At 40.4% G+C, this 24,467-nt stretch overlaps 2 protein-coding genes across 3 annotated transcripts in view; one reads left to right on the top strand and one right to left on the bottom strand.

The window, feature by feature from the left end:
- The window catches only part of ENPP3 (ectonucleotide pyrophosphatase/phosphodiesterase 3), a 174,498-nt gene extending 168,720 nt beyond the window's left edge, over positions 1 to 5,778 (bottom strand). Inside the window, exon 1 of the mRNA XM_063443233.1 lies at positions 5,550 to 5,778. Coding sequence (XP_063299303.1) covers positions 5,550 to 5,633 — 84 coding nt within the window. The 5' untranslated portion in view covers positions 5,634 to 5,778. The remainder of the gene's footprint in view (positions 1 to 5,549) is intronic.
- Positions 5,779 to 12,576: 6,798 nt separating this feature from the next.
- LOC134587105 (mediator of RNA polymerase II transcription subunit 23) overlaps positions 12,577 to 24,467 on the top strand; it is a 75,327-nt gene continuing 63,436 nt past the window's right edge. For both annotated transcript variants that reach the window (XM_063443232.1, XM_063443231.1), the window contains exons 1-7: positions 12,577 to 12,982; positions 15,319 to 15,350; positions 16,990 to 17,077; positions 18,413 to 18,537; positions 19,847 to 19,958; positions 22,675 to 22,773; positions 23,321 to 23,422. In XM_063443232.1, coding sequence (XP_063299302.1) covers positions 12,944 to 12,982; positions 15,319 to 15,350; positions 16,990 to 17,077; positions 18,413 to 18,537; positions 19,847 to 19,958; positions 22,675 to 22,773; positions 23,321 to 23,422 — 597 coding nt within the window. In that variant the 5' untranslated portion in view covers positions 12,577 to 12,943. The remainder of the gene's footprint in view (positions 12,983 to 15,318; positions 15,351 to 16,989; positions 17,078 to 18,412; positions 18,538 to 19,846; positions 19,959 to 22,674; positions 22,774 to 23,320; positions 23,423 to 24,467) is intronic.

The raw sequence follows: 24,467 nt of genomic DNA, 5'->3' as shown, positions 1-24,467 counted from the left end.
TGTGTTTGCATCCCATGGCTAATCCTGTGTCGGGTGTGGGTTGTTGAGCCCGGGTGGTCGTCGGATTTCGCCTGATATAACGCTTTGTTTGCGGTTCGTATCGGGGAGCTCTTGGTGAGTTCGACCGCTCTGCTCCGCTGCTAGCTCCGCCCCCAATAAGTATTTTTACATGCAAACTTAAATTGGTGTGCTTTGGGTTATTCTGTCAATTCTCTACCTACCTTACTGTTACTTCCCTGCTTAATTTTCTTCTGAAGTATTCTTTTTATACATAAGGTACAATATACTACAGTGCTATTCTCTACGGTGTAGAGTCAATAGTTGCATTATGCGCATTCAGTTTATTTTCTCATACTACCTTTTGGGTTTTTTAAGGTACCGTATGTTAATTTGCCTTTATCTTTGCCAAATGCTTCCCATATCACAAATTATACTGCTGTTATCTATGATGTATAACATCAGGTGTTGCTGCCCTGGCCAACCCTGACAGTCTCACACACACTCAATGACAGACACACAGACCTCACTGACAAACACAGACTCTTGCTGTTTTGACACTCACAGATATACACACACACACACACACTCATTCACTGACAGACACACACTAACTGATACTCACAGACACACAACACTAGTGTGGCTAAACGGAAGCACCTCTGTGCGAGCCAGCACCCAACTATAAACATGCTGTGTGGAGGGGGCGGGGACATGGATTACATCACATCCCTGCTCACTGCGTGTAGCACACAATGCGTGATGGGGCTGGGCTGCAGGATGGGACTCCGCAGAGCCAGACAGCATGCTTCCCAGGGTTAAGATGTAAGCATGTAATTGTTACTGCCTGTGTCTGTATATCTCTTTATGCCTGTGTCTGTATGTCTCTGTATGACTGTCTGTGTATTTATGACTGTATTTCTGTGTATGTATGTCTCTGTATGCCTTGCAATGTATGTTACTGTATCCCTGCATCTGTATGTCTCAGTATGACTCTATGTATGTATGTTTTGTATGCCTGTGTCTGTATGTCTCTGAATTACAGTGTCTGTATGTCTCTTTATTATTATATGTATTTATTTGTATGTTTAGGTTATATGACTGTAGGCCTGTATGTCTGGCATGTATGGTCTGAGTTAGTTTGATTTTTGTGTCTTTAATGATTGTATTTAATTGACTGTATATCTGTGTGCCTGGATGGTTGTGTGTCTGTATGCAGGGCCGGCGCATCCATAAGGCGGCACAGCGCCCCTCTCCTGCCGGTCACTTCTTGTAGCATGGCCGAGCACCCATCTGCAGTGCCGCGGACTCTGTGGAGGTGGGGATATGAGCACGTCATGTCTCTGCTCCCTCTGTAGCACACAGCGTGGCTGGCGCCCAGCAGGGGCGAGCTATCACCGACCCTCTTCTCATCAGCATGGGAGGACTTCCTCCCAAGAACACTGCAGAGAGCAGGAGAAGTCAGAGAAGAGGGGGGCTGGGTAGGACCAGCTCCTCCAACTACCTCAGGCAGCACTCTTGATCCCAGGTAAGCCACTCTCCTGAACCCACAAAGTAGGAAACAGGAGAGTGGCTAGAAAAGTGTATATTTTGACCAGCATGTGTGTATCTGTGTTTGTGTGTCTGTGTGTATGTGTGTCAGTGTGCCTGTATGTCATTATGTGTGTATGTCTGTCTGTCAGTGTCTGTGTATGTGTATGTCTGTCTGTATGTGTATGTCTGTCTGTATGTGTATGCCTGTCTGTGTGTATATGTCTGTCTGTCAGTGTGTCTGTGTGTGTATGTATGTGTGTGTGTGTTTGTTTGTGTATGTCTCTCTGTCAGTGTGTGTGTATGTCTGTCTGTCAGTGTGTGTGTATGTCTGTCTGTCAGTGTGTGTGTATGTCTGTCAGTGTGTGTGTGTGTATATGTATGTCTATCGTGTATGTGTGTGTGTGTCTGTATGTCAGTGTGTGTTTATCTGTATGTCTGTCAGTGTGTGTGTGTATCTGTGTGTCTATCTGAATGTGTATCAATTTGTGTATATGTGTACCTGCATGTGTGTCAGTGTGTGTATCTTCGTGTATGTGTATCACAGTGTGTGTGTGTGTGTGTGGCTGTGTATATGTGCATACATCTCAGCATTCAAACACCAACACTACACACAAATAAACACCTGCATGCAAATGTCAACACTACATACAAACACACCCCTGCATTCAAATGTCAACACTACATACAAACACACCCCTACATTTACACAAACATACTCCATACAAACACACGCTTACAGTCAAACACACAAATACTGCTCCGTGCTAAATACAATCCTGCAAGCATGGGGAATTGTTGAAGTTGCACGACAAATGGGGATCTATCTTTAAGCCATCCTGTGTACATACACAGACATACATACACAGACCGTCATACAGAGACATACAGTCTGTATGACTGTCTGTGTATGTATTCAAAAGGAATAAACGCAGGCAACACTCCAATAGTAAGGATGGTATATTTATAGATAGGTGAACCACCCAAAGAAAGTGTGGCGTTTCGGCTCAGCAGAGCCTTATTGCATGATTAACGCTCTGCTGAGCTGAAACGTCACACTTTTTATGAGTGGTTCACCTATCCGTAAATATACCATCCCTACTATTGGAGTGTTGCCTGTGTTTATTCCTTTTGAAGACTTTACTGGTGGATCCAGCGATGTCCGCCTGTCACGGAGCATCCACCACTGTATCAGTGTGCAGGGTTATTTGTTTATCTGTGTATGTATGTCTCTGTATGCCATGCCTGTATGTCTCTTTACGACTGTCTGGGTATGTATGTCTGTACGCCTATCTCTATGTTTCTTTATGTCTGCGTCTGTATTTCTGTGTGTGCCTGTGTCTGTGTATGTATGAGTGTATGTCTGTGTTTGTACGACAATGTACCTGTATGTGTAGATTGTATGACTGTTTGTTTGATTGTGTGCCTTCTATGACTGTGTGTCTGTATATATTTGTGACTGTGTGCCTGAATAATTATGTCTGTGTGCTTGTATGGTTGTGTGTCTGTATGTTTGTGTATTTGTGCATGTATGTATTTTTGCCTTTATCTATGTCTATGTCTATATGGGAGAAAAAGAGAGACAGATAGGGGCTGGGGGGAAGAAAGAGACAGAAAAGGGCTGGCGGGGAAGTAAGAAATACATAAGAGAGGTTGTAGGAGACACACTAAAGGGGGGTGTAAGGCACAAAGGGGCCAAATGGTTAAGACATTCAAGAGAGTGGATATGCAACACTAATGGGGGCAAGAAATTCAAAAGGGGGGCAACGAGACACAGAGGTGAAGATGCATTGGGTTGTTTGTTTTTTTTTGGGGGGGGGATGCATCTTTGCCTGTGTAGTCAAAAATCCTAGCACCGGCCATGTCTGTATGTTTGTGTCTTTGCGCATTCATGTATTTTTGCCTATATATCTACATATTACTAACATAACAAAGAACGTTTCTATGGTAGGTTCACTTCAAAGCTGTTAGTACATTGACAAAGTGTTTGCATATATATATATTAATATTATTACTGTGTTGGTCAAATTGGCATGGCTGCTGCTTATTTATTTTTGCTTTCCTCAGTGGCGTCTGAACATTATGAATTAATAGATTGTGTGCCATAGAAGATAGGGGTTGGGTTAAACAAGTTGCCTATAACATTGACATCTTTTTTGGAAAAACCATTCACCACGCTAATTTGCATGATAATTTAAATAGGCATGACATCACAGGGACTGACAGAAGAGAAAAAAAATAAAATGCTTTTTGAAGGGGAAAATGTCCTAAATCACTAAAAACTAGTTACACTTTGATTTTGCTGTATAGATTGATTGCACTGCAGTTTGGGGAGATATTACTGAGGTGCATGCCCTCCTGAGTGCTCACTCAATAGAACAAGCAGCAAGCTGTCTGAATCACACTCTATTCATGATTATTCATCAACAAAGCTTTTAAGTTTTCAGCTGCAGAATATGTTGCTGCTACATAAATGCTAACATTAATAATACCAGATGAGACATAAGAGATTTCAAGTGAGGCCAGATGTGATATTGACCAAATCAACATAAAACATGGACTAAGTTATTGCCAATTAGTAAGCAAAACTAGCAAAAGTTGTCAAAAAAGGAAATAACTGATGAGAAGATATGAAAGTGTGAAAAGAGAGATCGAGACGTTGAAGCGGCACTATCTAATGGAGATGTTAAAGCGGCACCCCCTGCCACTTTCGAAAAATGAGTATTTTATATAGATAGAATCTTTATGAAATACGTATTTTCACTGAAATTCCAGCCAAGTCAAGATATATACAGAGACAAATTATGGACTACTTTGTCTCTGTATTTCTCCTCCGCCTTACTCTCTTACATGGCTGCGCTTGCGCGGGACTGGTTCAGGTAAATAAATCTCACCTTTACTGCCCCCCGGCCACTGGAACCCCAGTGGCAATGTCACTGTCAAAATGCTTTGTGAATGCAGTGACAGTGCTGCTTTAAGGAGCAAAGTGGGGTAATGTTTCATATAAGATGTATAGGAGAAAACAGTCTGGATTGGAGGGAGAGATAATTTACTAGTCACTGCAAGTGATATGCAAGCGATAAGTGGAGAACAAATTGTAATAAAGAGATAAATACTTTCCACTGGATAAGAATTTCAATAATTTAACTTTGTTTTAATAGGGGGTACAATCATATATACCTTTATATAAACAAAACAAGTGCACACTCCACCAGAAAGGTGAAATTAGGCTCTACACTTAAGTGAAGGATTCCCTTAATCTTCACAAAAAACAAACAAAGAAATACAAAAATAAGTGGAGCACCTTTACCTTTATACCTATAATGCAAGTAGCCATATACTAATTATAAAACTCTTTTTGAATTATTTAAAATATGTGTTATTTGTTATTAAATATAAGTTTCACAAAAACTTATACCTAATTATTTAATAACAGGGGATCCTGTAAAACCATTCTCATAATTACTTTTGATTATCTTTATTCTAATGAGACTGCAGAAACCACACGCTACAAAGACTTGTGAAAGAGCCATTATTCCAGGGATTGTGCAATGAAGGGTCACAATTCCAAAGCACACACTGATATCCACAAAACAGCTGATATCTGTAGTAACCGTTGTAGAAATAATATTGACAATGAACCCAATATTAACGGTGCAGTGTCCTTGAAACAGTACTGCTATTATACACTACACAGATTTAAAATGTCATTACAGTTGTAATCAGGAGTGCAAATTTGACATAACATTTTCTAGTCTGAACAGCACCATAAACAGTGTTTATAAGTGAAAATGCAAATTATTTATTGGAAATACATTTATCTATATAGCGTCAACATATTCGGCAGGGCTGTACAATAGGTAAACAAGACAAACATGACTGACAAACTGGAACAGTAGGTGCAGTGGGCCCTGCCAAAACAAACTTACAAACGAAAGATGCTGGTTCTGTAATCGGATAACAATATACTGATATTATCTTGGGCATGGTGTCAATTATATTAAAATAAAACAGAATCTTACCACACAAAGAATCTTGTATATATCCACTTTTTTCTTTTTACCCGGTTCGTCGAAATCTAGTGTCATTGAGGATGATGAGTCCATTGTCTCTGTGCACAAAATTCAGTGCTACTTTGAGTTTGTTAGTTCTTAGCATGCAGCAAGGTGAGGAGGTTCAACTCACTTTTGTTTACTCTAGCACGAAAGATCCCTTCCTTTATACCAGGAGAGATTACGTATTGTAGAGAGTGACACCAGGAAGATTCAGATGTCACAAACAACAGGTCAAAGACTAAACTACTATATCTGTTCTATAACTATTCTAACAGCGATTTAACGGATTGGCATTTCTAATGAATCATAGGAAAGTACTTCCCTAAGTAATAAAATATTTGCTTAAGTAATAAAGGCAGTGGACAAATAAACAAGGTTAACCGAAATGTTTCAATTTACTGGACACAGATAAAGTTTGTATGTGTTCTTTTTAAAACTGTTTGGCATGAACAAACTGTTTGCTTTAATAACTCTTAGAAGGCCTGTAGGATGAAAACATGAATTGCTCACTTTTCTGACTCTACACTGATACTATACGCTATTCAGTTGCATATTTAACTATTTTAATATATTAGAGAGGTCAGAATGACAAACTATATATATATATATATATATATATATATATATATATATTGTAAATACCCATTTATATATACATGCATACAGTACATATGCACATGCATCTCAAACATGGTTCAAGCCACTGTTTCATAATTTAAAGATGTAGTTTATATGTAACAAGTATTATTAAGCTGTCAATATGTATGTCAGCAAAGGACATAAACTAGTACGCATTACGTCACACCTCACAAGGTAAAATAGTAAAGGATAGTTGTGGCAGAGCCTGCATATTTCCTAGACTACTGGTGCAGGACTCTGTTATACTATTTCAATAAACAACTATAATCACTCCCTTGGCTCTTCTCCACCTGTCTCCCATGTATGCCCTTCAAGCGCATTCCCATCCTGACCAGGAACAGTTCCCTTAGGGACAGGAGTAACCACTATGCCTCCAGTGGGACCTAATCCTGATTTCAAGGTACTTCAGCGTGGCCACACCAGCAGCATCCACCCGGTTAGATTTATACACTGTTTCCGCACTTTAAAGGAACACTATAGTCCCCTAAATGACTTTAACTAAATAAAGCAGTTTTAGTGTATAGATCATTCCCCTGCAATTTCACTGCTCAATTCACTGTCATTTAGGAGTTAAATCACTTTGTTTCTGTTTATGCAGCCCTAGCCACACCTCCCCTGGCTTTGATTGACAGAGCCTGCATGAAAAAAAAAAACTGGTTTCACTTTCAAACAGATGTAATTTACCTTAAATAATTGTATCTCAATCTCTAAATTGAACTTTAATCACATACAGGAGGCTCTTGCAGGGTCTAGCAAGCTATTAACATAGCAGGGGATAAGAAAATCTTAATTAAACAGAACTTGAAATAAAGAAAGCCTAAATAGGGCTCTCTTTACAGGAAGTGTTTATGGAAGGCTGTGCAAGTCACATGCAGGGAGGTGTGACTAGGGTTCATAAACAAAGGGATTTAACTCCTAAATGGCAGAGGATTGAGCAGTGAGGCTGCAGGGGCATGCTCTATACACCAAAACTGCTTCATTAAGCTAAAGTTGTTCGGGTGACTATAGTGTCCCTTTAAACAAGCACTTATGAAAATGCTCCTTGGAGGGGAGGTGAAGAGGAACATTCCCAATAATTGCTACCTAAGAGCCAGGGGGAGTCCCCCTTTCTCTTGCCCACAGGAACCCCCGTTTAAAGACCGGCTTGGAACTCTACACCAGATTGAGAGGTGTTCAACGCCTGGTCAAAACTTCATGCAGGGAGTGTTCGGATTCCCTGTCACACTCGCCCTTGCTCAATCAGCTTTATGCCGTTATGCCGTCTCCTGTTAACTTTGGACAATTTTAACTCTGCCTGTGCTGCGCACAACAATGCATCTTGGAAGAGGTGCAGTGTGGTTTATGTGGAAGGCTGCACCCAGGGGTGTAACTAGGAATTCCCAGGTACAAAATTTAACTAAAGGCTTCCCTAATGCTTTCACTGGTACACATACACTGACATACACTCACTGGCAGTCACGCAGTCATTGGCACACACACTTTCAATTACAGATACATACTCTCACTGATACATATACACTGACAGCGAGTCACACTCTTTAACCAACACCTTTTCACTTTCCCTGGAGTCTAGTGTGGGGCTACTTAAATCTTTTTGTTCTTCCTCACTACTCCCTCGCACACTGTTTAGTGATGCTGGGGTCAGTTTGACGTCATATTCAGGCTCCCTGCTTTACCCCAGAGGGTGAGAGAGGGAGCAGTGAGTAAGGATAGCAGGAGAATCAGTGCTCCCTCGCTGCCCATGCTTAGCCCTCCTTTGGACACACTGTATTTCGGCAGAGTAGGCACTTGATGTTCATGTAAGCAGTTGTCTACTCTGCCTTGTTTTCCTGGCACTATAGGGTTATTAGGTTCCCCCACTCCCTCGGAACCCCCCTTCCGCTGGGCTGTAGGGGTTAAAACCTTACCTTAATCCAGCGTCGGGCTCCCTTGGCGCTGGTGACCTCTCCTCCTCCTGCCGACGTCGGTTGAATGCGCATGTGTGGCCAGTTTCCTATGGACGTCCAGTGTGAGTTCAATGCGATTTTCGCATCGCGGATCGGGAAAGCGGCCTCTAGTGGCTGTCAGGGAGACAGCCACTAGAGGCTGGATTAACCCTGAATGTAAACATAGCAGTTTCTCTGAAACTACACACACTGTACCCCTGCACTAACACACTGCACTAACACACACACACACACATACTACACGCACTGCATCCCCTGCACTAACACACACACACACAATGCACCCCCTGCACTACCACACACTACACACACTGCAAGCCTGCACTAACACACTACACACACACTGCACCCCCTGCACTAACACACTACACTGCACCACCTGCACTAACACACACACACTGCACCCCCTGCACTAACACACACACATTGCACCCTCTGCACTAACACACTACACACACACTGCACCCCCTGCACTAACACACTACACTGCACCCCCTGCACTAACACACAAACATACTAAACACTACACACACACTGCACTACATCCCCTAGGCCCATCCCCCTAGTATGCCACAAACAGACCCCTTTACACATACAATACAACACAAATAGTTATTTGGTGGGGGGCGCGTGTTAATGGTGGTGATATTACACGTCCCCTTTCTGGCCCCGCCCCTCCTAGTGGGCTGCGCTGCCTTGAATTGCCCCGGCTGAATTGTTGTCCCAGTCCGGCCCTGCATACTGCTCAGTAATAATGTGAAGTATTACTTTAAGCCATTTACAATATGGCTTGCTACCTCAGATGATTGAACATAGATTTTATATGAATATATATACACACACACTACGTGGCACAATGACTTATAGGGCAGGCATACATTTTTTTTCAAGGGTTGATTTGTATTCCCAATCTGGCCCTGCTTGGACTTTCGACCTTGCACTTATCGCCTCTTTCAGTTTGGTTCCTCAGAAAACAGCTTTTGGTGCTCTATCACCTGTCGTATGATGATTACGCATTATCTCTAATCATATTACACTGTAAATCTAATCACGCACCTTCTTTTAAGGAATCAATGTCCCCCTTGGGAGAGATCTCTCAAGGAGCATACTGCATCCTCTAAAAAAAAGTGCTTCTAGATACATGAACACATTTACTACATACTGAACGAGGCAACACCATCCAACTGCATAGGGGGCCAAATTTTTCTTCCTTAAAATTTTAATGAAAAAAAAAAACAAGAAATAAAAAAACTAAAAATAAACAAGAAATATGAAAGGTTCTTTTTAAAGTAACAGTCAACTAATGTTTGTTTTTACTGACGTGGTGACAATTTTATTTTCCATATATTTTAGACAGGAATGCCATATATGTGACAGGATTCTCATGCACAACTTTGGTGTTGCTGATTGTAAAGCTTGTGCACTGAGTCAATGATCTATGGAGAGACTGGAGATAGTTTTTTTTTTTTTACTGTAAAATACTTCTTTGGAAAAACTGTCAAAAGACAGTGCTATATGTTTTGTTTTAGAGAAAAAAGGTAAATAACTAACCAACAACTAGAGAGGTCAGTCAGCTTGACTCTCATATCAGAGTACAATAAATCTGGCTTCATTCGTTTTTGTAGCTCATAGGACAAACAATTCCTAGTGGGGAAAAAATATTCATGCTCACCACTGTCCTTTCATCAGTTGCACTCTGGAGATTACAAATTAGTTTCCAGAAAAACTGAGAACAGTCAAAAGCTCAGAGATACCTCAATAGCTTGCCCTTTGGTTAGTCCCTGCTCAGGTCTCAAACTTTTTTTTGCTATTACAGAGAGAACGATTACTATTTGCAGATCAAATTAATTTTCAACCTGGCTGGTGCTACCACACTCCGATGTGGCTATACAAATATTTCTCTTAGGTGGAGTGGTCCTCTACAGGTGTTGGTCCCTGAATGGGGACGAGTTACACATTTGGTGGAAGTGCCCCACGGTCAGATCTTTCTGGTTAATAAGTCAAGCCACAGAAACATGCCCATCCCCTCTCTCCTTGCTCCACTACACTAGCCATTCCATAGCCCAAAATTAAGTTTCCAGCTTTGAAGACTCATTGCGTGCACAGCAAAGATTGATGTTTTTTATTGCTTTAGATTTTTTTTTTTTTTAATTTGCCATGTTTTTTACGATCTTTTTACTGTTGTGAGTTGCTCTATGGTATTATGTTTTCTTGATTTGCCTTTTTGGGGCTGGAGATAAGGTTTACAAGAGAGAAGACTTCTGCAAGTCTTTTTTTTTTTTTTTTTATAATTTGTATTTTATTGAAGTTTCAAGGGTAAGACAGAATTTGCATTATTGCATGGGTAACATAAACATTAGTAAAACACATCTGTGCCATTATATGTAAGATATTAGTGGTTGATTTGAGAGTCTCTGAACATCGCTATCATGGGGTCTTCAGGTAGGTTATACCGTAACGTTGCTGTAGCTGTAACTGCTGCCGCTGCTGTAACTCAGCACCAGGATGCAGCCCCCTCTGATGGTTTTGCCAGTTTCTGAGCCTGTCTCTCTACTGCCTGCTTTCTATTGTGTGGCGGGCGTCTCTGTCCTTGTCCTTGTTGCGGGCTTGCTTCAAGGAGTTTGTACAGCTCTTCGGGGTCATCTGCCGAGGTCATTGTATAGGTCGTGTCGCCAGCTGTCACCTCTAGGGCTCCTTCCATTCCCCGCGGTATTTTATCGAGCGGTCTCTTAGGTTTCTCGCCACAGGTGCCAATTTGCGTCGTTCTGCCAGCACTGTGAACGGGATGTCGCTATAGATTGCCACTGGGTTCCCTTCATGGGTTACGTTCCCCTGCGTTCTGGAAGCCGTCATTATCGCGTTCTTGACTGTGATATCACGTGTCACCGCTAGGACGTCCCTGGAGGTTCCCTCTGGTGCCGCCGGGGATTTCCTGACTCTGAATACCGAGGAGATTATTGGTGGATTGGACTCCCCCTTGATTCCCAGTGAGTCTATGAGGGTCTGTGTGTATCGTAACAGGTGCTCTGTGCCTATGTTTTCTGGTATCCCCCTTAGGCGTATATTTCGGCGCCTGTGGCGCGTTTCTAGTGCTGTCACTGTGCTGTGTAACTGCTGCACCTGTGATGCTAAGCCCTCCATCTGTACCTTGGTCTCCTGCATCTGGCTGCTTCTGGCTACCTCTTTTGCCTCTATAGCCCGGATTTTGTTTTGGACCTCTCCCACCTCTTTCTGGACTTTCTGTAAGTCCTCCCTCCATACCTTTCTGAGGTCTAGCAGAAGCCTCTTGATGTCTCCCTTTGTTGCAGGGGCTGAGTCTTCGTCCGACTCTGGTGTGTCGGATTCTCCGCCTGACTGTGGCGTGGAGATTATATCCTCCTCGTTGGAGTCCTCCGATGTCCCCTGTTCTTTGTCTGCTTCCGGCGCCATTTTGTATTGCAGCCGCTGCACAGGCCTTTCAAAGGAGATCCTTATATCTTGAGATCGGGGTGCCTCCGGACGCTGAGCTTTCTTATTTTTTCGCCCCATTATGTCTGCTGTTGGGGGGTGAAGTGTGGATGCTGGGAAGTCTTATGTTTCGGCCAAATGGTTTCGTTATTCTTTCTGTAGCACGGAGCCCCGCTAGGAGACGTCCGTTCAGTCTCGTAGTTGGCCACGCCCCCAAGTCTTTTTTTTTTTAAAGTTAATAGCTTTCATGTCTCCCCCAACTATTATTAGGTTAAGAGGGCGTAGGTAGGGTTTATTTATTTTAAGAGGGTTGGCTAGGAGATTGGGGACCATCTAAGGGCTGGGAACATTATATTATTAGAGACCCCATCCGCTGCTAAAAGGTGATATCTGGGGACATAAAGTCTCCCCAGTTTTATTGTAAGAGGATACTAATTCTCTCTTTGGCTGACTAAAGGTGGGGGAAGATGGGCACATTAGGATGTGTGTTTGCAATAGGTGAGGGCAGGTGCGGGTGGATCATTTACTTTAAAGACACTAGGGAAACATATATTCAGCCTTAGTAAATATAAAAAAAAATGTAATTCGGTCATTTTCACAGCATTTTGTCCATCTTGGCATTATTTGGCGTTTACCGAAAAACTAAATATGTCCTGGCGTTTGGCATCTCATTTTTAAATAACCCCAATTTGCAGTTTAATAAACAAATCCCCCATGTAAGATTCAGGAGCTATTTCAGAATTATACCACACAGTCATAAAATAACACAGAACAATGTACAGTTATTGTTATTACTTGTACACTTATTATTGTAGAATTACTTTAACAACAGCAATAATTTCTACGATGGGAAGACAATAGGTAAAATAGGTTAACAAAAAAAAAAATGATAGGGGGCGCTCAAGGATTCCACTGAGGTCATTAATATTAAGCTTCTCATTTCACATCATATTCAGCCTGCAGTTGGCTGAGCATTCTAGAATTGGAGTCCAAAACGAATACAGTAAGGAGCTCGGAATGGATTCACACTGCAATGGGTAAACTCATTCAACTCGTAACACTCCTTAGCCTGCGGCCAGTCCCAACTGCGCATGTGCGATGACATTTGTGGATCCCATTATGGCGGAAATCGCTTGTTTCCAAGGGGAGTAAAATAAGTGCTGCACCAGGCCACCCGGAGGCTAAAGACCGAAACCCACACTCATGTTGTCTCTTTCTTGATACAATAAACATTTACTAATGTCAAGATTAATTTATTACATGTACCACGGCGCATAGTGCGAGTCCCTGGCATTGCACCACGCTCGGTGGTGTTACACAGCCAGCAATATGGAGACCCAGCTACAAAATATCTTCGAGGAGGTGGTGGTGAGTCCCATGATTTAATTGTCTGATACACAATAAAACAGATATATTAACCACCCAAATAACACAGTTTATGTGTGTACATTCTATTCATTCCAATGGCTGTGTGCTGAATATTCAAATCAACAGACCAACATGTTTCATTGGGACTAGTTAAATAACAGGGTTTATTCACTAAACAGGGAATTCAACCATTGGTTTCCAAAATGTAGGTCAACATAACTATTTCATACCTCTGGCTAAAAGAGACAGCTATAGTCACATCTCATTTTAGTCTGTATTATACTTTGGTGTTTTGTGTTTTTTATTCACCACAGGTAACGATTTTATTCACCACTGGATCATTTTTTTTTTAATTTATATTATTTACTTATGAAATATTTTTACCAGGAAAGATGCATTGAGATTTCTCTCGTTTTCAAGTATGTCCTTGTGCTAATCTAGTGATAGTTCTTCCTCAGAGCGTATATGTAAAGGTTGGTGATTATATGATTTTGTGGCTACAAAAGATAGGAGTGAGTTTCTTTTTCTTTTCTTTTTTTTTTTTTTTACTAACTAAGCTTTGTTTTGAACAAAAATGCAATTGTTAAACTGACTGAACCACTACAGCTTAATGATGTAGTTCTGGTTTTCAGGGAAAATACCGTGTTTAAATTACTGCCTGGTAACACCTCTAGTGGCAATCACTGAAACTGCCATTAGAGGTGCTTCTTATTCCAATGCTGCACACTGTGCAGTACCTATGTTCAGCGTCTCCACACTCTTCGTGGAGGCGCTGAGTGTTCCCCATAGAGATGCATTGATTTAATGTATCTCTAAAGTAGATGCCGATTGGCGCAGAGCAGAGTTTTACCGTGCATGCGCAATAGCCTCCAAATATTTTGCTAGGGAAAATCATTGGCTTGGCTGAGATCATCAAGATTGATACTCGGCCATGACGCCAGGGCCAACCACGGTGAGACTTCCACGGTATGGAAAAATTGGCGAGTAAAAACACTTTTCCCATGCGATCAGATTGAGGTCGGTCACCTAAACAAACACACACTCACTGACAGACAGACACATACTCACAGGCTGACAGGCACACACTCAAGCACACTCACAAATTATGTTTTTCTTTTAAGTCCACCCAGCCTCCCTTCCATTCGGGAGAGCTGGAGTGTATCCTTTCCAAGGGGTCCAGTGTAGCTGCTGACATCTTCAAGCTCCTCTTGCTCTGCTCCCTCACGCGCTGTTTAGATGCTGGGGCCATGGTTTATGTCATATTCTGGCTCCCGGTATCACAGCAGGGCACACAAAGGGCAGAGCAAGAACAGGAAGGTTTCAACTCCCTTGTTGCCCACCTAAATTCTCCCTAGGCTGGCTGTTGCAGGGGGAGTGGGCTGACACATATCCAGGATTTATTGAGCCTGACCTAGTATACAATATACAAAAGAGATTACAAAATAAGTTTTTTCTCATTTTTAGGTATAAAACACTGTATTTAACCAGAGTATCCAAATATCAAAACTGATTAAATGACTTCTTCTAAAACTTTGAAAGAGCAAAGTGGTGTTGACTACACTCTGAATTGTACTTAATTAAATTTCAAATTGCAAAATTAGTAAAGCTGTGACTATATTAAAATTAGAGAGATTTTTGTCCTGACCCAGCATTGTCAGGCAGTCAGTGTTGTGCTAAATGAATAAAGTTGATGTTGATGGGGAAGTCTTAATTCCTCATTATCTATCTGGAGGAAGATTCCAGTGTATGTCAATCCTGTCCTAAATGTTTTGACATTTAACTAGGGTCAGCACTTCGACAATCCAGAATACAGAACCACTGGACCAAGCACTTTATAGTGGCAGCAGTTTGTTTACCTTTTAGACAATGTAACAATTTAATGCGTCTATATAGTTAGCAAACGTCTGTCAAAGTTATCAGCCTTCTTTTTGTGTCGTTCCCCCCCCCTTTCATATTGCATTGTTACTGTGGGTTTCTACACTAAAGCTCCCATTTTATGTTTTGGAATATGGTTTAGCTAAATTCCCAGGAATCAGAAAAGTTCAACCATGTCTATTCTACTGTTGAATTACTCAATGCATATTTTTTGCTACACTGTATCTTAAATAATTTTCACATTTATGTACAGATGCATAGATAGTGCTTCCACCTTGCCTCCTTTGCAGTTACAAACTTAAATCTGTCCAGCAGTTATAGCAAGATATCATCATCATTAAGGGAAAGCACATGAGGTGTTTTAGTAAATATAAATAACACACAATTTTAAGAGTGTTTGCATAATTGTTATATTGGTTTACATTTCTTTAGCTCTTATTTATTTGTGCTTTATTTTACAGAAAACAGAAGTGATAGAGGAAGCTTTTGCTGGGTGAGATTCTTCTTTTTTTTTTTAATTCTTTATTTTTGATGTGCACGTGTAGATTCAAAAATTGCACAATATACAGAATATAACAGAGAATAAAAAAAGTTTGTCGAGTCTAAACAATTGTACATGAAATACTGCACATTTTTTTTTGTAGACATGCATATTGCATATAGGATGAAACATAGCTATAAAACATGTAATGATATTATGAGCATTTAGATGAGGTTCATGGGTGTTGTCTAAAAGATCACCTGAGTGTGTATAGTCAGTTTTAGCAAACTAAGAGACTCGAGGTTGATTCAAGTCCAGGCAACACCAATTGGTAAAGTAAATTGTAACTAAAGATTATACTCCCTCAGCAGATTGGTGTAGCAATGCTATCGGCACAGAGGCAACAGGGAAAGCCTTAGCCCATACGGTCTTCATATAGGGAAGGAGGTATATAGGCTATCTACTGTGCGGTCTTATGCTGAGTGGATTATGAGTTTTAGGTTAACAGCGGGTGAATGCTACGAGATGATTAAGGTGGTCCCCTTAGCACACGGGCAATTGTAAAACGGGTGAATGCTACGAGATGATTAAGGTGGTCCCCTTAGCACACGGGCAATTGTAAAACGGGTGAATCAGGGTAGGTAGGCTTGAGTGCTCTAGGGGGAGGATAATAGCCCCCCACGGGGTTCTAATATTTTTACCTGTTGGGTACAGCAATAGGGGGGGGGGGGGGGGGGTTAGAGCCTGGGTGGGCCTGGAGGACCTTATGGGAGAGGCCCGGTCGTTGTCTGGGTGGGCTGCTCTGTTCTAAGAGCGCGTCCCCAGCTAGTTACTCCCTTCGGGTTGTCTAAGGATGTAGCTTTGAAAATGATAGAGAAGGGGAGGGGAAACAAGGCATATAATTTGAGAACAAAAACAAGGCACTCAAATGAAGATGCGTTAGCTTTCCCTTACAGTGAGTCCAGGCGGAGTTTCGTGCTCCACATCAGTGTGGTACAGTGGAGTCCGACAAACAAAAAACAGTTGAACGCAAAAAACAGTAAAACTTATAGATCTTAGTCACATATTTCAGTGGCGGGTTTTGTGGCCTCCAATGAGGTGGAGAGTCCTGCAACGAGTCTGGTGTTGTCAGGTCGCGTTGTCTGCTGATGCGGCGTGTCTGGCTGACCTGGGTACGAACTCCTTAGCAGTGGTGGGATTCAGTCCGATGGAGGTGGTCGTGGATTCCGCTTGCGGGGCCTTCAAGCCCAGGTGGCCCAGGTAGACGTCCAGATCTTGTGGGCTTTTCACCCGGTAGCCAGTCCCGTTGGCGGTGAATGGTAGCATCCGTGGTGTGCCCCAGCGGTACAGGATGTTGTTTGATCTCAGTATATGTAGACTAGGTTGGAGCATTTTCCGCCAGCTTAGAGTGGTTCTTGTGAGGTCAGGGAATAGTTGTAGTTGTGAGTCTTCAAATGTTAAGGGGGTTTTTCCCCGAGTCGCTGCCAAGAGGGCTGACTTGTCCTGGTGGGTCTGGAATTTGACGATAACATCGGCCATGGGAGATTCTTATTTTATATTTTCTTGTAAATATGCATGACACATTAGTTTTTCTCAGCTGTGTATGCAACAGTGCATATAATTTATTTTTATTTTTTTATTTATTTTTCAGTATGTTTATGGACACACCGGAGGATGAAAGAACAAAGCTAATAAGTTGCCTGGGGGCTTTCAGACAGTATTGGAGTGTCCTTCCTCAGGTAAAAGTCAAGTGCTTGATGTTCACACTATATTCCTCTTCCAACCACTCAAAAATATTGCAATATGTAGGTTAGGTTACAGGTAGTTATGATTAGTGATTATTTTTTTTTTTCTCTTTTTTTTTTTTTTCTCCTTTTTTTTTATTTTTTGTGTACTAATTAGTTCAGGATTCTGGGAGTTATAGTCTATGTAACATAAGCGCAGACCTAATTAAAACAATATATTCAAACTTTATTTGTCATCCAAAAAATATAAAAACACACAGAAAGAATACAAAAAGCTAATTTAGGACCGGATCAAATAGGCCTGTTTTATTTGCATGTATATACATTTCTAAGCATCACAAGTCTAAATAATATTGAATGAAAGAGTGTTGCAAAAAAATAATCTAATCAATCCAGAATAGTAAAGGATTGCATATCAGTCACACATGGTAATAAATGAACCAAGAGGAGAGAGACAATAACAAAGAAAAATACCCCCACCCCCCCACGTTTTGGCCACAATCTTTTATCAAGAGTGATATCTGACCCTGAAAGAACAAGGTTATCATTTATTTAACTTTGTGTGCCCTCCAGAAGGAGTAATTTAGTCATACTTCATCTGCCACTTCTCTTCAGCACATAGCTGACAATTGAAATACAATTCCCAGAAATCCTTTTTGTTCCCGTATATTATTTTTTATTGGCATTTATATAGCGCCAACTTATTCTACAACGCTATTTAACAACAGAGACAAACTATTACACTTTTTGTCTGGAGCGATAGGTTCTCGAAACGAGCTTACAATCTAGATTAGGTGAGGTATAAAAACTCAGTAGGAAAGGTAGCGTTCACGATGCCATCCAGGGGATACGGTTGGAAAGCGGCAGAATTGGAGAATGTAGATGTGTGGATCCACTAATTAAGTTGAGAAAGTAAGAGATACTTGAGAACTGAGTTACCCTTATATGCCATAGGCTATTCTGAAGACATGGGTTTTAAAGGACATCTTAAAGAATTAAGGACTGGGAGAGCAGAAAGCAGGCTGATCTATAGGAATGGAGTCACCCAAGGGAAGTCCTGTAATTACTATAGAAAGTATTGTGTAAGCAGCAGTCACAGCCTGGCATTTTGGAAAGCTGTTTTTATTTATTTATTTTTATTTATAAATATTTGTTTTTGCATATATATGTATAATGAATTAAAGGGATTATTGTTTAATCAAACACTGAAAATCACCTATAATTTATTGATGTAATGTGATCATTTTTTTTTCTTTGTTTATTACTAATGAGTAACGCGAGCACTGATGAGTGGTCCTTATCTAAAACCTTTTTTTTTTTTGTACTCAGGAGTCCCATGAACAATGTGTCCAGTGGGTTGTAAGGTTTATTCATGGGCAACACAGTCCAAAACGAATTTCATTTCTCTATGACTGTTTAGCAATGGCTGTTGAAACTGGACTTCTTCCACCAAGGTATGTTCCTAGTGCTTTTATATGTTCTAATCTGGATGAATTATGTATATGTTAATTTATAGGGTTTGAAGTAGAAGTAAAGCAAGAAATATATTGATGCTTGAAAGCAAAATTTGTCATCATTTGCTTTGTAATTTTAACTGAGTCTATAGATAGTGACATTGCAGCTTGGGGTGCAGCTATGGTAAATTATATTTGCTTAATGCTGTCCCTTGTGGACACTATCTTCTTACTTCTGATCCTGGAGATATATCCACCTGCTTGAGACTCTGATGTCTGATTTTCTGTTATAAAAGTACATTTGTTTGAGTGATACATGGTGCAACAGTTAAAGTCCTTTAACCTTTCCTGGCAATTTTTACCTTGCAATCCATGAACCAGTTTTGTGGCCCTTCTCTGAACTCTCTCCAAAGTATCAATATCCTTCTTGAGATATGGTCTTCAGTACTGCGTACAATACTGCAGTGTTTTGTACAATGGCATGACCACTTCCCTCTTTCTACTGCTAATACCTCTCCCTATACATCTAAGCATTCTGCTAGCATTTCCTGCTGCTCTATTACATTGTCTGCCTACCTATAAGTCATCTGAAATAATTACTCCTAAATCCCTTTCCTCAGATGTTGAGGTTAGTAGGATATCAAATATCCTATACTCTGCCCTTGGGTTTTTACGTCCAAGGTGCATTATCTTGCACTTATCCACATTAAATGTCAGTTGTCACAGCTCTGACCATTTTTCTAGTTTACGTAAATCATTTGCCATTTGGCTTATCCCTCCTGGAACATCAACTCTGTTGCAAATCATAGTATCATCAGAAAAAAGACACATCTTACTACCAATATCACTTAGAAAAATATTGAGAATTCGTCAGAATCCCTGAGGTACCCCACTGGTAACAAGACCTTCAATTGAGTACAATCCTCTATTGCCTGTCACTCAACCACTGCCTAACCTAAGAATGGTTTGCAACTTACCTGGGTCACACCAGGTGTCCACCACCACCTCCTATGGTGCTCAAAGCATCTGCAGGGAACTATTATTTGCACCATTGAGCCAAGTCCTGCAGTAGGGTGAGAGAGTTAGCTGAGAACTGTCAGTAAATCTGGCCCTGCATGGCTAGGCTTAGCTCATTGGCAGAGCTAGTGGCTGTAATGAGCACATGGCAGGACCCAGGTAAGTTGTCAAAATTGGTGCTCATAGTGTTTCATTAATAGAGTATGACACTACTATTCCAAAATATTGTTGGTATCCAAATCTTGTTATTCATCAGGAACTATTTTCCTATTTTTCTCTCTTTATTTTGTAGAATGGTCTGTGAGTCTCTAGTTAACTCAGACACCCTGGAATGGGAAAGAACACAGCTATGGGTATTAACATTCAAACTTGTCCGGAAGATTATTGGTGGCGTTGATTACAAGGTAACTATATTTGAAGGTTATGTTTATTATAATACACCAACACGCACACACACATCTATACTTTTTGTAATTAAGTATATTCCTAGAGTTTGATAAAATATGCTGCCTGGGAGTGTGTTCCAAAATGTTTAACAGAGTAAATTTTAAATTTTGTTTTGACTTCACTAACTGAGCTATCTGCAGCTGGTTTATATGTCCAAGTAAGCTGATGTATTAGCTTACATTCATCAAATGTATACAGATTTTATAGATAACATTGCTTGAAATCCATGAAAAAAACCTTGCCAAGTCTGCATACATGGTACATTAAAGTGACGGCTTCACTGATGGATCTTCCTCATTGAGCATTGTGTAGTAAATGTCTGTATCCTGATTATCTGCTTGAAATTATTTTGTCACCTCTGAGGACCAGTAACATTTCATGCTCTTCAGACAATCTAAAAATATGTAGACGTAAGGTCCCTATAGGGTGTCCTCCAAACTGTGAGGGCCTAACCCTAGTAACAGCAGAAAAACGGGAACCAAAATGTTTGGAGTGACACAATAATTAGAGCCAAGTAAATAACTGGAAAGTGTTCAAGACAACGAAAAAGAAAACTGAAATGGTGAAAGAAAAACACAAAAGCAAACGATCCGCAGCCCAAAATCCCTATTTCCCACACCCCCGCTGTCAAACTAAATCACCATCACCATAGTAGCCCAAAAGAATAAATAAATAAAGTGTAAGGACGCGCGTTTCGGCGCTTTGGAATGCGCCTTCGTCTGGGGCTAATCATAGTTAGTTTGACAGTGGGGGTGTGGGAAATAGGGATTTTGGGCTGCGGATCGTTTGTTTAACTAGGGTTGAGCTCTTAGTTTACAGTTTTCATGCCATTGTACAGAACACTGGTGAGACCTCACTTGGAGTACTGTATGCAGTACTGGAGACCGTATCTCCAGAAGGGTATTGATACTTTAGAGAGAGTTCAAAGAAGGGCTACTAAACTGGTTCATGGATTGCAGGATAAAACTTACCAGAAAAGGTTAAAGGATCTTAACATGTATAGCTTGGAGGAAAGAAGAGACAGGGGGGATATGATAGAAACATTTAAATACATAAAGGGAATCAACACAGTAAAGGAGGAGACTATATTTAGAAGAAGAAAAACTACCACAACAAGAGGACATGGTCTTACATTAGAGGGACAAAGGTTTAAAAATAATATCAGGAAGTATTACTTTACTGAGAGGGTAGTGGATGCATGGAATAGCCTTCCAGCTGAAGTGGTAGAGGTTAACACAGTAAAGGAGTTTAAGCATGCGTGGGATAGGCATAAGGCTATCCTAACTATAAGATAAGGCCAGGGACTAATGAAAGTATTTAGAAAATTGGGCAGACTAGATGGGCCGAATGGTTCTTATCTGCCGTCACATTCTATGTTTCTAAGCTAGAAACCAGATGACACCTTTATCTGTTCGTTTAGGAATGTCCTAATATCCCTTCGAACTCACTGGATCACTAGCATTGTAACCTTTGAGGCGATAGGGGTTTTATTTATTGAGCCTTACTTTGAGGACTTCAGGTTGAGCACTTTTTAAGAGTACTTGGGTGGGACTGTCTATGGCGCATAGCGTATGAGTCAGCTTTACTGCTTTAGGACTTCTACAGGTTTAGAATACATCAACCTCTACCACCGTAATTTTAGTACTTCTTGCCGTCTCACCTTGTCCTCATAGGCTCATTATCCCCCTCCACTCAGAACGTGGCACATGTGTCTCCTATTAGACTTTAGAGGCCAGTGTCTCTAGGCAGCCCGTTTACCCAGCAATATCTCCTCTTACAGAGAATCCTTAACAGACTTTTCGGTAGGGGTTTGTACACACGCACTCACCCATACTTGTCTCTTTAAGGGTATTCTTGTCCCTACTTTACCATTTTTTTTTCTCCTACTTCTTTAACAACTTAGACATAGCATGTATGATTTTTCAAGCTATATAATAAAGGTCACTTCAACCATAATCTAGCATTGGCATACGTTCTTCTGAGTATAGTTTAGTAGACATACCACATATGGTTCTCCAAGCTATGCAATATAGGTGATTTCTACCCCATATCTAGCATTGGCATACATGTGTATGTTCTTCTCAGTATTTTTATTAGAATTCCTTTTGTCATTTTCTTTCTTTCACAATTTCAGGAGGGAGCACACATGCAAGGGAGGATAGGAAGATATATACATGCTTCCCTTTGCAAGCATGCTTCCAGATTCCGTTTTCAATGACCACTTCTAAAAGCAGAAGAGGCCAAATGTATCAGCATAAGATAAAGATTTATTTTTAATATAACAGATTGTTTTCATTAACCTATCTGTAGCACAATAACCTATTGTTGTACCATATATCTTTAGCAAACAAGAAAGCATAAAAAAAATCTTAACCTTTGTATGAGCGATTACATACTTGACAACAATCCTTGATACTGCTTAAAGTCCATATTCACAGCTAATTAGTTTGTTATAATGTTGTAATAACTATTGCAAATAAAGAATATTTAGGGTGTCCAGTATTAAAGGGCAATTTGTGATTATCATTAATTACAAAGTAAACGGCTTAAAGATCACTCAACTGGTTATAAGTAATGTGCATATTCATTTTGTTATATGTTTGAAGTATGCACTAATATAGGTTATGCTCCGATATAGTATTTCTTATTTTGTTTTCTTTCTTTGTTCCTCAGGGTGTGCGAGATCTATTAAAAGTGATACTGGAAAAAATTCAAACTGTTCCAAACACTGTCAGCTCTGCAGTTGTACAGCAACTACTAGCAGCAAGAGAGGTAACAGTTGTATGACTAGTTAGAAACTGTATAGTGAAATTACTTTTACACAATGAAATATAAAAATAAATCTAATGCACTGGGCTGTAGTCTAAAACAAATCAAACTCACTAAAAATATACTTTTATTTTAGTGCAAACAAATGTTATTGTTGATGAAGGACCGATCAAATTACAGTATTGAAAAAAAAACAAAAAAAACTATTCACCAATACCTATCATATATTCTAGCTACTGGAGTTGCAAGGGTTCCTCACTGCACAAACTTCTGTTGGTACATGCTAATTATTGGTCTGGCAGTGTATTCAGGGTTTTAATGTCTGTAACCTCTGCACATAAGGCCAGATTGTGAGGGGGAAAAAACAAGAGCGTTCCATGTTGTGTAAGAAAAGAGGTTGGTTCCCCTTTAACCTTGACCATCAAGGTTTAGTCCATTTACTGTTTTTGTGCATATGTTTGATTCCACTTCACTGTTCTCAGGTTCGGAATCCACTTCCATTGAACTATAATCTGTTTACAAGTGTAATGTGGTATGTTTCTTTATTTAGGTTGTAGCCTATATCTTGGAAAGGAATGCCTGCCTTCTCCCTGCCTACTTTGCAGTGACTGAAATCCGCAAGCTCTACCCTGAAGGGAAACTCCCACATTGGGTAAGTGTTTGGCTTCATGGAACAGGCATATTTTTAAAATCAAAATAATACATTTTGAAACCTTTTTATAAAGCTCTGCTTCACTAAAAAAAACTAAGCACTCTTGATGCATCCATGTTAAGGATTCGCAGAATGGACTGGTCACCAGAAGATAATTTCACTGGCACACTGGCTTCTAATGCACTGTTAGTGGCTACAGTGACCCAAGCAGAACAGATACTTGTTAGTGTATTGTTAGGGAGAGAACATTCGGAAAGGTATTTCTAATATATTCCACAATCTGCTCAAATTCTAACGTATGGGGAAAGCATATACCAAGCAATAGGAAGGGACTTGGGGGAGAAATTGGAAGGAGGGGCCTGATAGAAAATATGTGAGGCAGCTCGAACAGTTTCCATCTGGTTAGGGCTCCAAGAACAAATGTTTAAAATACTTATAAGGTGGCACACCACTCAACTAAAGATTTTAAGATGGGTAAAACCCCAAATAACTCTTGTTGGAGAAATTGCGGTTCGAAGGGGACATATAAATATATATGGTGGGATTGCCTCTAGCCTAGGTCATTCCATATTGGGAAAGGGTTAAGGATTTACTGTCTCAAATTTTTCACAGGCCTTTTGTTTTTGATCCATGGGTTTTCCTTCTATCCAAAACTATTTATAACTCTCAAGCTCTCAAAGATTGTGGACTTTGGCGGCTGGCTGGTAACATTCCAATGTTTCTATTATGGCTAGGGTTAGGAGTAAAATGACTGATAATTATTTAATGAACAAGCTTACTGCAATAGTCCATAATTCTATGAAGACAAGGGTGTGGGTGCCATGGGAGGAATAGTTATGGTTTTGTGATGGGTACCTTGGTTTGTTTAGATTTTGGGTTTTGTTTGCTTTTTAGTTGTCTTTTACTTGCTTTATTTTGATTTTTTTTCTATTTTTGTGCTGTGGGTATGCTAGATGGATGATGGCTATGAACTGTACTAGTTCGTTTACCTTGGCATTGCTCTGTAGCAGTCTTTTTGGACATATGTTGCTAATCCAAAATGTTT

The sequence above is a fragment of the Pelobates fuscus genome, chromosome 2, assembly GCF_036172605.1.
Source record: "Pelobates fuscus isolate aPelFus1 chromosome 2, aPelFus1.pri, whole genome shotgun sequence".
NCBI classification, from domain to species: Eukaryota; Metazoa; Chordata; class Amphibia; order Anura; family Pelobatidae; genus Pelobates; species Pelobates fuscus.
Note: the sequence above shows the minus strand (reverse complement) of the source record. Positions and strands in the feature narration are given on the sequence as shown.